We start from the raw sequence: 18,018 nt of genomic DNA, 5'->3' as shown, positions 1-18,018 counted from the left end.
GGGATTGTTGGTGCCACAGAAGTAATTGAGGGGCCTGGGGCAATGACAGAGGCAGGATTCAAATCCAGGCCCAGTATCCATGGCCATATGGGGAATAGATCTCAGTGCCATAGGCTGAAGCCCTCAACCTCATAGGAACTAGCTCACATACACACATATGCACACACATGCACAACTACACATGGACATGCACATGGAAATGCACAGACATGGGCCTCCCCGGTGGCCCTGCCTTGTTCACATCCATATCTAGCTAGCAAGCAGTGGGGATGAGGGTGAACTATGCTGAGTGCCTAGCACATGCAGGCCAAGTTCCAAGGGAAAGCAGAAGGGTAGTCTGTAGTATCCAAAAACTAGAGCTAGTTAAGTCCAAGAAGGAACAGAGCCCCTATGAGCTGGTGGTTTCCACCCTTTGCATTGTTCTAAAAGCTGTTAGAAACAGGCATTTCCAGCTTTCCCATCCTGCCTTTGCAAGAAACCCTTTTCCAGCTGAGAACTCAACCAGGTTGGACTTTGGCATGACAGCTCGGCAGGTGGTGAATTCAGGGAAGGGAAGAAACAGAGTCCGACCCTCCCCCAGCAGCCCTACTCCTTCCCCCGAGCACTGGTTTGACCCAGAAAGGAGCTGATCTATCTCTGCCTCCAGACACTGGAGTTGGGGCTAGGATGGTTCACAAGACACCTTCCTGGAGCTGACACTGTTCTGTCTGCAGGGACCATATCTGTGCCTGAAGTAGAGCATTCTATCAGGGTGTGTGTGTGGGAGGGGGGCGGGGGAGGGTTGGGCCTGGGAGACAACTTGGCTCAACCATGCCCCATCCCCCTTCTCCACCTTCAGGACTTAACCATCCACCACTGCAGCCCAAATGGCCCTGGCCCCCCACCCACTGGAGCCCCCTGGGCTGGTGCTTCTGGCTGAGTATTCTCCCCCCAGCCTCTCTCACTCAGCCCAGCCATCTCTCTTCCTCTGAGGCCCATCTTGATGTCCCCCAAACGGGAAGCCTGTATTTGGCCACCATCTGACCCCTCTGGCTGGACTCTGACCCTTCACCCAGTAAACCATGGGGATTTGACCTCTTTCTAGACCTGAATGAACACTTGGTTTATAGATGTGGACTTGAGACACAGCCAGCTCCAAGGAAGGACTTCAGGCCCAGTCAAGGCACCTTGCACGACCTCAAGAATATCCATGCCAGTGCTCACCCCGCTCAGGTGCTGCCCAGGGCTTTGCCATAAGAACCCACAGCCCTGATGCTGTCAGTGGTCATCACCACCCCTGCATGTGGTTCAAGTCCACAGTCAGGCACCACCCGCCCTCCTTACCTCCCAGGCATGCACCTTCCTGGGATGCTGGAGGTACAGAGGCCAGAACAACAGCCTGGTGGGCTCTTCAGCTCTTGGAGGCCCTTTCTCAACAAGGCCGTCAGAGCTCCTGGCGGGGAGAGCTTGCATCTCTAATCAGACCCTAGTGAACATATGCACTGGTTTTCTGACTTGTTTATCCTGAACATGTTACTGGGAAGAATCTTATGAAATAAGAGGGCTTTTCCCTTTTACAAATCACCCTGGGGCAAAAAATGGCCAACAGAGAAGAACCAAGATGGCAGTGTAGGTAAACGCTGATACTTGCCACCTCTCACAACAAAATTACAGAACAACCATCATTCAGAACCACCTAAAATCTGGTTGCATGGAAGTCTTACAACTAAGAAATTAAAGAAGAAAGCACTGTGAAACTGCTAGGAGGGGCAGAGATGCAGAACAGGCTGGTCCAATGCACATGTGTGGTATTTTTTTAATCAAGAGGGATATATCGGCTGTAGAGGCTTCCCATGAGGAACAAGGGATCCCAGCCCCACACCACACCCCTCAGCCCAGGCTTCCAGTGCTGTGAAGAGAAGCCCCCATAACTTTGGGCTATAAAAACCAGTGGGGATTGTGGCTAAGTAACAGGGAGGCTGCTGGAGTCCCAGGCAGTTCCTTGTAAAGGGGCAGCACACAGACTCACTCCCTCTGAGCTCCAGTGCTGGGGCTACAGCTTGCGGGTATCCAGGGACATATGGGGAGGAACTGGATTGTCTGGAACCAGAGCAAGAACTCAGGGGAAGCTTTCTCCCAGACAGAGGTGCTCACAGGTGTCATTGTTCCCTCATCCTCCCCCATCACAGAGCTGACTGGCAAGCCCGATATCTGAGTATCCATCAACCTGGCTCACACCATTTGCTCTGCCCTGGTGATTCCCTGAGACCCACCCCACCCAATTTGCAGCCCTGCCCAAGGTGTTTGCAGTGGTTTTTTCATATGAATGGCTTGTCCTGGCTCAGGCTTCAGACTTTCCTAAAATCTCTCAAACAAGCAGCAGCTGGTGACAGCATGCTCCATACCACTCAATAAGAAGCCCCAGACCTGGCACTAGCAGCAGCTTACCTTACCTCCCAGTGGGGTCAAGTTCGCCTCAGTTCAGAAGCTCTCATGGCTCCACTTCCCTGGCCCCTCTGACCTCACCTCCCACCCCACCCTTGGTGGCTCTCCCACCTGCTCCTCAGATATACCAACACATGCCCACACAGCACCTTTGCACTGGCTGCTCCACTCTGAAAATGCTTTTCCCCTTACCCAAGGGCTCACTCCTCCCATCATTTGTTCACTATTGAACTTAATACCATTATCCTGTGGCATGATTGTGTCAGTCTGTCCCTGCACAAATACTACCCTCCAAAGTTTGGGTCTATTTTGTTTGAAGTGGCCTCCTCCTGGCCTACAGCAGTGCCAGGCACGTGGCAGCACTAACATTTGTTAAATGAATATTACACTGGTGAGAGCTCATCTAGTGCCCAGAACTATGGCTGCTAAGAAAAAAAAAAAAAAAAAATCAAACATTTTGGAATATTTTGATAAAGCAAACCATTCAAACCCCAAAAAGTCATCAATGTGCTGAGAGTATTGACTTGCCTGGGACCCAAGTTCCAGGCTGTGTTCCAGGAAGGTGCATGAGCCAGAACCTGTGCAGGTGTCTGTGTGTCTGGAGGCCAGCATGTCAGGACCTGGCAGATTCATTCTGTCTTATTCCAGAAGGTTGCACAGTGGCAAATAGGGCAGAAGATTTCAGCTTGTGGTAGAGGGCACTTTAGATATGCATAGGTGAGCATGCCGCCTCCCGGGGACCTGGCCCACCCAGGCTAGCTCTGTTTGGGGCGATGGTGCTCCACCCTGGACCCCAACATGCCCACAGTGCTCTGGCTAATGCTGGCACCACTTGTCAATGGTCTGCCTGCCTGGAGGGTGTTGTCATAGGGTGTGCCGCTCAGCTCACCAGAGGCTACATGGCAATTTGGGGTGGGGGGGCGGGGGAGGGAATTCAGCCAAAGAGCTTAAGGAGCTGCTTCCCAGACCCAGCACCTGGATGGTTTGTGGGAAGCTCACAGACAAGTTAGAAGCTGATATTTATCAGTGTTTTCATTGGTTCACTCACTCATTCATTCACCCCTCACCCCTGCAAAGCAGATCTTCAGGAGCACTGCTGGGGGCAGGCAGGCCTCCGACTGTGGGGACACAGCAGGAAGAGAAATACACAGTCCCTGTCTTTGCAACACTGACCTGGTTGGGGGGCAGCCTCAGGAGCTGGGGGGTAGGAGGCTGGAGGGTTCTGAACTCAGAAGAGGTGGGGCAAGAAAGATCCTGGGTAGGTGGGGCTCCAAGCCCTGGTGACCTGCCTGACTAGGGAGGTGTGTGTGTGTGTTGTGTGTGTGTGTGTGTGTGTGTGTGTGTGTGTAGGAGTCTGAGCTTCAGGTGAAACCAAGAAAAGCCACTGCATAGCAGGGCTACAGCAGGGTGGATGGGAGGCTGCCATGAACTCACCCACATGCCCCCCTGAGCTCAGCCACACCCCCAGCCCCCTCTAATCTGATGGGCTCTGCAGATAGGGCTGGGTGGGGAGGAGTGCTGCAGGCAACTGGACTCCCAGCACTGCTATCTCCCCAGCTCTGAACAGATAGCAGGAGATAGAAGACAAAGATATGAAGAGATAGAGAAGAGCTGGAAACAAGTGCATGAGGTCAGGTCAGGAAGAAGGGCTGCAGGTCAGAGGGTGGGGGCAAGATATGAGCAAGATACAGGCATGGGTGGGGTCAAAGACCTGCCCCAGGTGAGCAAACCTTAAACAGCTCAGACTCTCATACTAGGAAACCAGCCACCTTGAAACTTTACTGGATGCAGGGGGCAGAGACCCCACTGTGTCCAGCATGGCTCAGGCAGGAAATCACACACTCTAGGCTCCAGTGCTGAGGGCAGGGAAGCAGGCTCGCACAGATGCCCCCCCAATACCTAGCACCCCAGACATGGTCCCTGAGACCTGGTACTTGAGATCCAGCATCCCAATATTCAGCACCCCAAAACTTGGTGTCTGAGACCCAACAACAGAGAGGTGCCAGCTGTCAGACTCAGAGCCATGGATACCATGCTCTGGGAGCAGGCCTGTCCTAGCTCCCCAGCAGGGACAGAGCCAGGGAAGCCCCTTCTCTGAGAGAAACTCAGAGCACCTGCCAGCGTAGGGCAGGTGGAGGAGCTGAGGAGACTGGCCCTGACCTTGGCCAGCCCTAACCTTGGCCAGCCCTGATGTCGGCTCGCCTCCTTCATCAGACACTGAGCTCCCCCACCCGCTTCAGGTGCACAGCTCCTGGTAAAACTCGCTGCCGAAAGGGAGTGGAGAGACAACGGGGAGAAGATGTGTGGATGGGAACCCCAACTTTAAACGCTCCCTGGCCCCTGAGGAGTGCATGGTGAAGGGCCTGGCATGTGTGGAGGGAAATCCCACCTCTGTCTTACTGGCCAAGAGCTGGGGGTGGGGGTGGGCTAAACATGTCTGTGAAGAAATGAAGTGTGAGGCTGATTAAAGGCCAGATCAGAGAGCCCAGAGCTAAGTTTCACCAAACTCCTCCTTCAGAGCCTGTGCGTGAGTGCCAAGGCTGACCAGGGCCCAGACTCCGAAGAAGAGCCTGGAGTCCTGGGAACTGGTAGTGACTCTCTCTGGACTGTTTCGGGAAGCTGGCCCGGCTGGAAGGCTCCCAGGGGAGTCCCTTCTGGAGCAGGCAGGACTGGTGCTATCGTACTGCCCGACCTTTGCCCCCTTCCTCAGATTATTCCAACAAAATACTTTAGCTCCAAATGTCCATGGATTGTTTTATAGCCAGGGGCTAATTCTCCCGTGGGCAGTTCCTGGAAAAGGAGACTTTACACTTTCAGCATGGCTCCAGGGAGAGTCCTTGGTTCCAGGCCTTGGATAATGGGTCTTCACTCCCATTGACTCCATCTGTCCTGTGAGGATTGGGGTCCACTAGGGCCCACTGACTGTCTACTCTTGGAAGGATAGGTTCCACTGGGGACTCCTGTGGGTTACTCTGCCCTTCTAGGCCATCCTTGTCCTCCAGATCCTCTCATGTGTTCCCTCCAGGCCAGCAAGGGAAATTCAGGGGGTGCAGAGAGGAGAGCATGGTGGAAGGTGCCCAGGAGCCCACAGGAGAGAGTGGGATAGGAGTCAGGGGCTCCTCGTCTAAAACCGGAGCAGGTGTAATTAGCCCAGGAGGTAAACACCACCCCAGAGTTTCCCACACAGCCTGGAGCATAGTTCAGGGCAGACACCTAGGGCCTGACAGCTATACCGCAGAGAAATCCACCATTAGGTAGGGCGTCTAGACAGCCAGGGGAGGCCTGAGGACTGAGAACACAATTAGGGAGAGAAAGTCTGGCCTGGTCCAAGGTCCAAAGTGACCCTGGTATGGGTGGCTGCAGACTCGGGACCCCCCAGAGAAGCACATGTCCAGGGCTCCCGGCTGTTCCAGGCAAAGTCCTCTCCCCTCCCCACTGCATAAGGATCCTCAACCTCATTTTCCACCCATCCCTGAGCTGTGGATGGCTCCCTGGCCTCAGTGGCCTCCTTCTCCTCTGAATCTCCTAAAGACGCAGTAACAGACCCCAATGTATACATGTGGGGAGCTTGCAGACTCAGGGTCTTGGACAGCTGTGGGTACAAAAGCCATACCTGCTCCTCACCTTGCAAAGTGGCAGAACCCAGTCCCGGGCCACCCAGATAGTCCTATGACCCTGCTCTCCACAGCTCTCTGTCCCCAGCTGCTGAGCAGAGAAGCTGCCGTGAAGCTTATGCAGGAGTTACTGCCTGTGTCTCAGGGTCCCCTGCACCTTCTTTCCCCGACAAGGTTACATATGGCTGGTAGAAATCTGACTTCTCCAACACAGGTGTTTGGAAATCAGTATCAGTCCAGCTCTTCTGTTTCTGTAACTTGAGACTCAAATAGTCCAGATGATCCCTGACCATTTTAAATGATGAAAGGGGCCAAGTAGCTTAACAAGTGTGAACCCTGGACTATGGGGCAGGAGGAAGTGCACTGTGATCCAAGCACGTCCCTCATCTGTGCACGGGTTGGACCCACGGCCATGAGGCTTCCGGGCCCAGTTAGGGGAAGGTGTGGGCGTGATTAGTCTTTAGGGGTGTGAGCAATAGGCATTAGGGTTGGCTTCGCAGGGAGGCAGATGTCTGAGGGGGTCTAGTCCCTGAGTCAGAACCTCAACTGTAAGTCCAGAGTTCTTGGTGGGGGGGGGGGGGGCACCTGAATGCAGAAGGCCGAGCAGGGAGGTGGGCTGGGCAGTGGGAAGTCCCTGGCTTAGACCAGCAGAAACTAGGTCAGAGCTCTGACTTTCACTGCAGAGAGCACAGTGGATTGTGGGGGGTGAGACCCGAGCCTTGGAGGGCGTGGAGCGCAGCTGGGTCTGGTCTAGAGTGAGCTGGGACCACTGAGCTGAGGTGACTGGCTCGAGGTGACTCCTGGTTTGCGTGGCTAAGTGTGAGCGGTGGGTCCAGATTATTTGCTAAGCCTTGGTTTTGAGCCTGAATGCTGAAGGTGTAAAGTCCTGGTTTTTCACTGGGGAGCTGAGAAGTGGGGAGAGTGGGGGTTCATCTAAGGTGTGGGGAGATGTCTGTGCATAGATGCCTGATGACCAGCCGCACTTTCAGGTAACCTGGGCTGGAGATGGGGGCCCCTGGGAAGACAGTACCTGGAGGTGCTGGGCGTGGGGCAGTGAAGGGAGAGTGGATGGGGTGGGGTGGGGGGGGGAACTTAGGTCCAGACCCAGGGGCAGGGGCTCAAGGTGGTTGAAGAAGGAGCAGCCTCAGAAGATGGGGGTAGTACAAGGCAGTAAGGGGTGGGAGACTTCAGAGGGCAGGGAAGAGAGGTGGGGTCACAAAGATGGCCTTGAGGAACTGGGCAGGGTCAGTACAGGGGATTCCAGGGATAGGATTAATGGGGAGAGGCCACAAGGAAGGACAGGGAGGGAGCAAAGCTGGGAGAGGGCTGGGCATGGGTACAGTCCCAGCTTCCTTGTAAAGATGGGGAAACTGAGTGTGTGTAGTGCTGCCTAGTCACAGGCCAGGCCCCAATGCCATCATAGTGGGAGCCTCCAAATTCAGAAGAACTATGCAGGCGGGGGGCGGGGGAGGGGGGGCAAGGCCTGACCCAGGGTCAAAGGGCACTCCAGGAGTCTTCTCCCCGGGATCCTCTTTATGTTGTCCGGAGAGCCCCTACCTCCAGCTTCCCAGGATTACAGCGTGCAGGGCGTGGTGCTGTTGAAGTGAGACTTTTTAAATGGTGAATGCCAGGAGGGAAACACATTCTGCCCTGCCCATGAGACGGCGCTGGAGCTGCTGGAGTGGGCGGCCCCCACCCGGAGAAGGCCCTCTTTGGACAGTTCGAGTGCTCAGAGACCTGCAGGCCATGGCTCTTCCTGGGTGAGTAACAAAATCTGGGCCAGGCAAATACTTGGGTCAGTGCTGCCTTCCCAGGGTCCCCACACCCACTCAAGGCTGAACAGCTGGTGCCCTGATGGCTGGCACTGGACTCTCATATGCCAGGCTCCACACCTGTGCCGACACCAAGACTAGACAGAAAATGCATGCTTGATTACACAACAGAGGAGCTGCACCGCCCAGAGTGTCTTGGGCCCACCCTGCACATGTCATCATCCTTATGGTGGTTTCATAGAGTAAAGAGGGTGGCAGAGGAAGAGACACCACTCCCCCCCCCCCAACTGTGCCCCAGAAATAGGTCAGTTCTTAGGTGAGCAGTGTGAGTGTCAGGGCAGGGTACGCCCAGATGTTGAGGTTGGACTTGCCCAGTAAATGTCACATTGGACATTGGCTAGTGTTAGTGGTCTGCCCCTGGCAGAGGCGTCTGGCAAAGACACAGCTTATGAGACCACAGGGCTTTCCAGTGGGGGACAAAGTGAGCAAGGTGACCAGGCAGGTGGGGCCAAGGGGCTACACAGATGCCAGGAAAAAAGAGGGAGAAGGCAGAGGGAGCTCCTAAGAAAGACAAAGCAGAAAAGAGAGGGACTTCAAGGGAGGCCATTGGCATAAGCAGGAAGTGAAGGAAAAACAAGCTGCAGCCAGCCTCTGCCAGGTACCCCGAACCCCAGGTCCAAAGCCCTCTAAGGTCTTACCCCAAACCTCTTTCCCAGCATGCTGAGGACGTCAGTTGCCCTCCAAGGCCCCAGAAGGGCTCCTCTTCTTCTTGCCTTGCCCTTCCCCATTTCAAAACCATTGGTGATCTGTTCCTGCCACCTACAGTTCCTTGGGGGGCAAGGGTGGGGGGTGTCTTCAGACCTTGAGCTCAGTGGGCCCTCTCTCAGGCTCCCCCTAGTAAGTTACAAATGCCATTACACCTCCAACACCTCAACTAAGACCCTCTCTGGTGTTGACCTGCACTTGGAAACTTCAGTCCTCCGAAGCCCTTAGGAAAGATGACCTTCCCATCACCTTGCTGCTGAGTTATGGCAATCCCACTTTGCTGGCTCATTGGAGCAAGTTAGGAGAAGACAAATCTGACAGGAAGGGGTTTTAAAAAGAGAAACGCTCTCAATGGGAAACTCGCTCCTATAGGTAGGATTTTACTGGGCTTAATTATGAGCGGCACCGTTTCCCTTCTGCTCTAGGAACAAAGTATCACTTCGGTGCTTGACAACAAGGGCATTCCCTTTTTCAGGGCATTAAAAAGCCCCCCACCAGCCCGACAGACAGAAAACCCGGCGCAGGAGCGCCAGAGCGTGGAAACGCGCTGTACCACAGGCCTGGATGGGCAGACTGGAGCCCAAACACAGGACCAGGTATCCGGAGTGAGCGGGCTTCCCCACCGGCACCCGCCCGGCAAGATAGAGTGACTCTCGGGGACCGGCACGGCCGCTCCGGGCCCGGCCAGGCTCGCGGCCCCTGCCTGATTCAAGGGCTGGCTCCCCGGGGCTGCGCGCGGTGCTCTCGGACCGGACCGCGGGGCAACTGACACTGAACGCGCCCCTTCCACAGGGAAGACCGCGGAGCCGGCACATACCCGGAGGAAGGCGGGCGCCTAATTCTGCCTGCTGGAACGCAGGCGGGGTCGCTGGAGGGAAAGTCGCGGCGGGGCCAGAACCCGGAGGCCCTTGAGTCTGGGGTCGCTTACCGATCTTGGCCACGCTGGCCACGAGGATCCAGAGCGCGATGATATACGGTTCCTGGACGTGGTGCCATTTTAATGTGACCACCTGGAAGCCCTGGTTTTCTTCGTGCTCCTTGCCAGGCTCCTCCTCGACGGCCCCCACCGGCGGCAGCTCGCCCAGCGCCAGCAGCAGCGCCAGCAGAAGCCCCCAACCGGGCCCTAGTGCCCCGCGCTGCGACATCATCCCCACCGCTCAGTGTCCGGTCCGGACGCTCATGTCGTGTCAGTCCGGCTGCGCTCTGCAGGACGCGCTGCGCGGGAGCCGCTGGACGCGCCAGCCGGCTGGAAGCGCGTTGGGCAGCGCAGAGCCGAGAGTGCTCTGGGTGCGGGCTGCTGTCCCGGTCCCCGCCCGCCCGGGTGGCCTTTAATCCAGCGGCCCCCTCCCGTCCTGGGGCGGGGCCCCGCCCCCGTTGCGCACACGCGAGCGCAGACACCGTCGCGCGTTCTCGGCACGCCCACCCCGGGCCTGATCGGCCCCTTGGCCTCACCTTCCCACGTCCGCAACCCACTCCCGCCCTCTCCTGGAGCCCTGGGCTGCAGGGCGCAGGCCAGGAGGTCTATGCGGTCGCTGGGCGATGGAGGACAGAGCGCAGCGCCGAGGGCTGGGGATCCTTCAGAGCTTGGCTGACAAGTGGTGAGCGCTTGGTGCCTCAGGCGCCCCACGGTGGCATTCGCTCAGCTCCGGAGTTGCCAGGGGCCGTCCATGGGAACATTGGCCCCAAGCTCCTCCTTCCCCACAAACGCAGGACCTGGGGCTGTGCAGACCCCACCAGAGGCACAAGGACCCAGAAAGGGGGCCAGGCTGCCAGCCTCGTACTGTCTTCCACAGCATTTCGTCACAGGATCTAACAACTTGTCAGAAACCAGGGTGATGCAGAATCCAAATCGCTGCCCTTCTCCAAGCATGGCCCCTGTACCTTCTGTGAGGGGCCTCTACCTCCTCCCCCTTCTCCCACCTCAGAGCCCAAGGGCACTGCTCAGACTTCTAGTATTGCACCTGCAATGTCCCTTTTACCGCAGGGTGGGCTTGGAATTGACATGGTGGTTGCAGGGGTGGGGACCCTACCCTCAAGTCCCTTCAGCCTGCACTGCATCTGCAGATGGCTCACCTGGACATCTCAGACTCCACGATGCAAATGCACCTCACATTTCCTCCCTCAACCCACCCTGCAGCCTCAGCAGGGGCAGCCCTGTCTTCTGTTCAACCCAAACCTAGGAAGCATACCTGACTTCTCCTTCAGCTCCCGCTGTTTCCGGGACAGGTTTCCTGCTCTACTTGCAAATACAAACCAGCTACTGCTCATCACCTCTGGCGGCCACCCACTGCGGCAAAGGCTCCCCCTTCATCTGCCTGGTCTGGCCCTCCTATTGGACCCTCCAACTCAGAGGAACTCTCAAGACTCGGGCCTCTCCCTGACCTCTGAGCCTCCCTCTGCCAGATGCACCTGCTTTCTGGGGACCTCTACTCCCAGGCTCCCTTGGCTCCATAAGGCCTTTGCTCCAAGTCACCTCTTTGTTGCATCCACTGATCTCTCAGCTCCCCCCACCTCCCCTATTCGTGTTCCTCCATGCCTTCCAGGCTTTGACATGCTGTCTGCTCTGTTTGTCTGTTGCCTGTCTGCCCACTCCATGGGAACATCTGTTCCCTGAGTGAGGGGCTGCATAAAGCCCAGCAGATTCACAGCTGCATCCCCGGTGCCTGAAACAGTGCCTGGCACACAGGAGCACTCGGGAGACATTGGTTAGATGGATGTAGGTGGACACATATCTTCTAATATCTGAGAACTAGAGACCCGGTGCATGGGGGGGGGGGGGGGGTCCCCTCAGCCCAGCCTGCATCCTCTCCAATCTGGGACCCCTCTGGGAATGTCTGGGCCTAAACTGGCAGTTGGACATCCCTCTCACAATCCTGGACTGTTGGCTCCTAATCACTCACCTTCCTGCCTGCCTGGTCGCCCCTAACTGCCCTCCCCCCCCCTCCCCCGCTGGCCTGGCCGCCCCCAACTGCCCCCCCCCACCCCCCCCGCTGGCCTGGTCGCCCCATGCAGCCTGCTTATTCAGTCATTTGGTCGTCCCTCACTAACCACGCCCCTGCAGGCCTGGCGTAGGCAGCCATTTTGTGAGGGTGTGAGGGTCAATTTGCATATTACCTCTTTATTATAGGATATGTTAGAGTCTCAAGAGGTGGGGAGGGCAGTGCTAAGCTGGATGACTTTATTCCTTGGATTTTCTCCCTAGTTTCTTATGAGAGGTGGCTATCAGTCATGTAGTGGAGAGAAAATTAATTCAAATCATGCTCACTTGTCTGGGTGGCTGGGTGCAAAATGGCGAGTGAAGCTGGGCGACCACTTGGAGGATGCTGCGGAGGGCATCAGTCTTCACTGGAGGCCCTGGGGGGACTTGCCAGCTGTAAGGGCCTCTGTGGTAGCCCAGGGATTCAGGTGGGGGAGGGAGGCCAGCCTCAAGGGATGTAGTGACCATGGGGTGGAGGCTGGACTGAGGTGAGCACAGGGTGTGTGGGAGTATGTGACTGGGACCTGCCAGGTTGGCCGTGCTTGGTGAATGGTGGTTGCTCCCAGCTCAAGCCTATTCGTGCTGCTTCTGTCCCCTGCTCTATTCTTGGCCTCCTGTCCCAGAGGTAGAGCCAGTTGGACATGATCAGATTACCTGCAACCCAGACACCCTCCTTATTTACCCTCATGATTCCTGAGTAAATAAAGCCTTTACAAAACCATCCTCTTTGAAGATGGTGCCCTTGCATTCCACAGAAAGGCCAGATGCCCACCAGAACGGCATGTACTATGATGCCCAGTGACCCTCCGGTCATGCCACCCTTGGGGGGTTTTACCAGAGCCTGTCCTAAGAGCTCAGGGCATTTCCCCTGGGAGCAGCTGCTGCTGAGACCCAGGAGGCAGTTCAAAGGGCAGAGGAGCAGAGCGTTAGTGTGCAGACTTGAGGATTCAAAGTGAAGGCTGAGGCTGGTTGTTGGCCATCGGACAGTGTGCCGCAGAGGTGGCCACAGGCTGTCCGAGGACAAGGGAGAGCTGAAAGGAAGCAAGGCCCCCAATGGCATGGTGGGAGTGTGGTGCAAGCTCTGGTGAGAAGCAGGCTGTTTGCAGGATCTATGGGCAAGTATAGGATGAATGCATTTGCACTTCAGGTTGCTGGAAGGCTCCAGGGCATGGTACAGTGATAAAAGTATCAGCCTCCCTTACAAGCAGAAGTCAGTTTAGGAGGGTGGGGAGTGTGTACTGCTCCATTCCTCCAGATATACCACCCACCCACTGGCCCACTTCTCCACAGTGATCCCCCAACAAGGACTAGGACCACATGGTGGGTGGGTTGTGGTTTTAAGCAGTGCTGCAGCACCCCACCACTCCAGGGCTACCATTATGAACGGCGCCCCCAGAGTTGTGCCGTGCACAATCCAAATGGCCTTCAGGCCAAAAGTAGCCGGAGGCCTGGGTGTGTGTGTGTGTTGGGAGGTGTCCGCAGGGCCAGGCAGGTGTGTGATGATCTGATAACTACCCGCTCAGCACCGCCATCAGGCAGGTGAGCAGCATTGCAGAGCTGCCCTCCCCCACCCTCCCCAGTGGTGAGGATCACCTGTGGGTTTGCTTGTACATATATTGTGTTAGTTTGGGAACGAGTTTCCGACCAGGTTGTCACCAGGCAGAGTCTCTGTGTCCTCATGTGGCCTTTCCTGGGGTGCAGACATGAGGAGAGAGAGGGAGAGAGATGTCTCTTGTGCTTCTTGAAAGGGCACAGACCCTATTGGATTAAGGCCCCAACCTTATGAACCTCACTTACCCTTAATTACCTCCCTATTGTCAAGTACAGCCACAGTGGGTGCTCTGGCGGCTTCAACATAACTATGGGGTGGGGGTGGGGTGGGGGGGTAGAGGGGGAGGGCAAACAAACATTTAGTCCCTAGCACTGTGAGACCCCATGGCCAACTCAAAAATGTTACAATGATGCAAATAACCAGTCTGAAAGAACTGCAATCTACCTCATCTGCCATGAGCATCTGAACTTCAAAATTAAGAAATGAAAGTGAAAAACATTACATCTAGTCCATCTAGTCCACATCTAGGCTTTTGCTGACAATACGCAAGAGATGAAAGTGAAGTTTAATGTAACTTTAAGATGTTTAAGCCCATACACCAGTGGTTCTCAACCTTGGCTGCACATTAGAATCACCTGGGAATCTTTTTGAAATCCTGATTTCTGGGCCTCATCCTCCGGAAATTCTGTTTCTTTGTTCCTAATGTTGTGGCCCCACCCCATAACAAAGAAACAGAATTTCCGGAGGATGAGGCCCAGAAATCAGGATTTCAAAGATTCCCAGGTGATTCTAATGTGCAGCCAAGGTTGAGAACCACTGCCATACACACAGGCATTCACCACCCATCCCCAAAGTTTATTTTTAAACCCAAAGTGTTCACACACTAGCACTTAAGGAGGGGAAGAGCCCGGAGCTATTACATACCTAGCCAGTGGGCCGGCTGCGTGCCCGCTGTGCCCCGTCCTACCTAGGCTCCAGGCCCCCTAGGAGCAGACCAGCATGACAGGTGTCCTGCCTTATTTGATTGCAGTAATACAGCTGCATTTTTTTCAAAACAAATTGTGAGCAGGGGTTCTTCTGTGGTCGGCCTGTGGCAGCCGTGGGGCCTCTGGTGAGTCTGAAGCCTTTCTAGGCCATGGCCACAGACCAGTATGCAGGTGAGGGGCATTCGGGGCAGAGGGTCTCAGGCTAAGCAATAGCTCCAGAGTTGCCACCTTGGTCACAGTGTCCCCAGGCCCTGGGATCGCCAGGCTGTGGCCTTGGACCTGGAATCCCAGTCACTTCCATGTCCTCCCCCAGTCCTGCTGGTCTGTGGCTTGGCAGCATGTGAGTGAGCCTGGGGCGGGGTTGAGGTCCCGAGGATCATGGACCTGCCTTGATCCCTGCACCCCAGGCTTGGCACCCCCTCCACCCTTGGGGACACAAGGGACCCTCTGCAACAGGGACTGTCTGGCTTCACTGAGTTCTGTGGAAGCACCTCCCCCAACCACTTTGATCACTCCCTGCTCCCACCTCCTGTGCCTTGTGAAGTCCTGCCAATCTCACTACACCCCTTGTTTAAGCCCTGGTCTCTGGGCCATGCCCCCTCCTCCCAGGAATCTTGACAACCCCCTCCTTTCTGGAGGCAAGACCCCAGACACCTGGCATTCCCTGGCTGGGATCCCTTCCCCAGAAACACCCTGTGCTCCCCCTGCACAGTGTTCCACACCCCCACCCATGGTCAGCGAGGACCCCGAAACCCAGCTCCTCACTGAGGCCCCGCAAAAGCCCCAGGGCCAGTGACCAACCGTGTCCCTCTACCCCCGACCCCAGCCTTGCCAACCGGCTCAGAAACCAGCCCAGTCACCAACAACAACTGAAGCATCCTGAACACAGGGACCAGCTAAATCCTGCAAAGTGCAGGGAAGGTACCAGGCTGAAGAGCTGGCTTAACATTAGAAGAGCTGCTTGTGAGTCATCACCTCGACAGATTAAAGGAGAAAGCTCAGTGATGAATCAACAGAAGCAGAAAGAGCCTTTGGGAAAATTATAAATCCACTCGTGACAAAACATTTGCTAAGAGGAAAACTCTAAGCAAACTTAGAACAGAAGCAAGTTTCCTTAACCTGGGAAATAGGACCTACACACCGCAGTGAGCACAGGCCAATGAAACTGGGACCTGTCTCCTGGAGGTAAGGAGCGTCAGATGCCTCCCTCACTGCTGTTCTCCGCACAAGAGCAGGAAGAAAAACTGAGAGAAGAACTGGGAAAAGAAGGAACAAAGTTGTTCTTAGCATGTGAGATATCGCCTCTATGTAATGCCTGAAAGGACTTAAAATTATCAAAATTAAGGAGAGTTAGCTCAGCAAGGTTGCTGGCTACAAAATCAATTTCTATACACTGCAACAGATGTTTTAGAAAATGAAAGTTAATTTGACAATACTATTTACATAGCATCAAAAACTATGAAACACACCTGGGGGTGTGAGGAGGGGGACTCTAACAAGAAATATACAAGCTGTTTGTGGAAGGAGTCTCTCCAATCCTCCAGCTGGCTCTGCAGTTTTCTAGGTGGAAAAGTTTTAAAGTATGGATTGAATTTATTTAATAAATATAAGACTAGTCAGACTTTCTGTTTCTTTTTGTGTTCATTTTGGTAAATTGCATTTTCAAGGAATTTTGGGTAAATTTTTCATCAAACATTTCATGTTTAGGCCCAGCTGGCGTGGCTCAGTGATTGAGCGTCAACCTATGAACCAGGAGGTCATGGTTTGATTCCCAGTCAGGCCATATGCCCGGATTGTGGGCTCGATCCCCAGTGTGGGGCGTGCAGGAGGCCACCAATCAATGATTCTCTATCATCATTGATGTTTCTATATCTCTCCCTCTCCCTTCCTCTCTGAAATCAATAAAAATATATTTTTAAAACTCATAACTTAATAATGGTGGCTTTGTCTGTCATCATTTTAGTTATATTGGCTTCTGCTTTCTATAATTTAAGCTAAGAGATAGGGTTGCTATGTTTTCAGATTGAATTGGCTCCTTATCATCATGGAATGTCCCTCTATTTCTTCCTGATACTGCTTGCCTAAAGCGTACTGTGACATTCTTGTAGCCACACTGTTTTCTTTCTTTTGGTGTCTCATTTCCCATTCTTCTGCTTGCAGCCTACCGGTGTTCTTATATTTAAAGTGCATTTTTTGTTTTCTCATCAAGCCTGACAAGATTTATCTTCATGCATCTATTCTTAATTAATATCACAGAAACGGCTGATCTGTATATTTAAGATCTGGATCTTGCTGTTAACCTCTTGCTCTTTACATGAGTGATAGACATTTATCACTAACACTTCTCTGCCAGAGACTCAGCTCCGTCTTGTCCTTCACTCACTCAGACTCAGCTCCGCCTTGTCCATCACTCACTCAGACTCAGCTTCATCTTGTCCTTCACTCACTCAGACTCAGCTCCGTCTTGTCCATCACTCACGCAGACTCAGCTTCATCCTGTCCTTCACTCACTCAGACTCAGCTCCGTCTTGTCCATCACTCACTCAGACTCAGCTTCATCCTGTCCTTCACTCACTCAGACTTAACTCCATGTGATCCATCACTAACTTGGGCTGGGTTCTGTCTGTTGCATCACTCACTCATGCTCCGCTCCTTTTGGTTCATCACTCAATCGGATTCAGCTTCGTTAGTTCCAGCACTTAGTGAAACTCAGCTGCTTTTTGTCTAGTACTTCATCAGACTCAGCTTCATCTGGTCCATCACTAATTCGGACTCAGCTCAAAGCAAAGTGGATTTGCTCTGCGTGTCTGTCTTCGAATGCTTTCTTCTTCCGTTGGGCCTGGTTAATTTCCCTAAGCTCTCTTGTTACAGTCATGTCCCTTCAGCTAGCTTGGCTTGGGTTGCCAGGTTCCGTGTGTAGCACAGACAAGCCTTCAGTCAATGCATGGGAAGTGGAACCTCGCTTCCCATGCATCGAAAAAGGCGGAGGACAGCCCAGAGAGTCATGAGCCTGGAGACGCGGAGGAGGAGCGATCCAGGAAGCAGCGCCACAACTGGGATCTCACCCACGTCCCCCAGGTCGGGCTTTGCACAGCTGCGTTCCCAGTCACTGCTCATACAGAATTCAGCTTCCGTTGGTGTCCCAGAGGCCTCTCATACTTGAGTGGTCATCCAGGTCTCTTCCTCGGCTTCTTCCCAGGCCCAAAGCCCCCCTGCCCGGGGCTCTAGAGTGTGTTCGTAGCTGGACACATTCGGGTTTGCTGGACAGAGCTTTTTGATCTGGCTCAGCTGTGGATTTTCCCATTTTCCAGGAGTCTTGCCTTTGCCCCCCTCCCCTATCCTGCAAGGCCCACCCTTTGGGAGGATTCGTTCACCTGCAAAGACAGCAGAGCAGCCCTCTCAGCTGACCCGAGGCTTCTTGCTGGCTGAGGACTCTGGAGCCCACTCGATACTTAGACGACTAGGACCATTCGGTGTCTTGTGAAGCAGCTGGGAGCAGATACTCAGGAGGGCGTGGCCCGGTGCTGGCCCACCTGCCACTGCAAGGAGCAGCCCTCGCTTTGTTCCTACCCCACTTGGTAGTCTGAGAGTCTGGACCACTAGGCTGTGCCCACTAGGAATGAATTATCATTCAGAACGCTGCCCTGCACTCAGAGCAGGCATGTGGTGGGCCTCACTTCCATCGCTGGTGAATTCCTGCCTGTCACCATGGAATTATAGAAGAAGGAAGGAATTGGTTAATCAGGTGATTGTTCACTTGATCCAAACTCACCCCCCAGATTGGGGAAACTTCCCCCTCCTCCAGGAGAGCTCCAACGCTCCCCACTCCTCTACTTTCCTCATTTTCATTTGAGCTGGACGTGCCTGGAAGCCACCAGGCATTTCTTACCAGAACCTGACATGGGAGACAGAAGCTCTGGAGACCTGG

General features: G+C 54.5%; 1 protein-coding gene across 3 annotated transcripts in view; it reads right to left on the bottom strand.

Moving 5' to 3' along the window:
- The window catches only part of SLC9A3 (solute carrier family 9 member A3), a 64,180-nt gene that overhangs the window by 39,695 nt on the left and 6,467 nt on the right, over positions 1 to 18,018 (bottom strand). For 2 of the 3 annotated variants that reach the window (XM_070411995.1, XM_070411996.1), the window contains exon 1: positions 9,504 to 9,864. The exons of the other annotated variant lie outside the window; for it this stretch is intronic. In XM_070411995.1, coding sequence (XP_070268096.1) covers positions 9,504 to 9,723 — 220 coding nt within the window. In that variant the 5' untranslated portion in view covers positions 9,724 to 9,864. Of the gene's footprint in view, positions 1 to 9,503; positions 9,865 to 18,018 lie in introns of those variants that run through there. 3 annotated transcript variants of the gene reach the window in all.

This window comes from Myotis yumanensis, unplaced genomic scaffold (genome assembly GCF_028538775.1).
Source record: "Myotis yumanensis isolate MYYU_CA2020_CCGP unplaced genomic scaffold, mMyoYum1.0.hap1 SCAF_4, whole genome shotgun sequence".
NCBI lineage: Eukaryota > Metazoa > Chordata > Mammalia > Chiroptera > Vespertilionidae > Myotis > Myotis yumanensis.
This window is presented reverse-complemented; position numbering and strand designations above follow the sequence as displayed.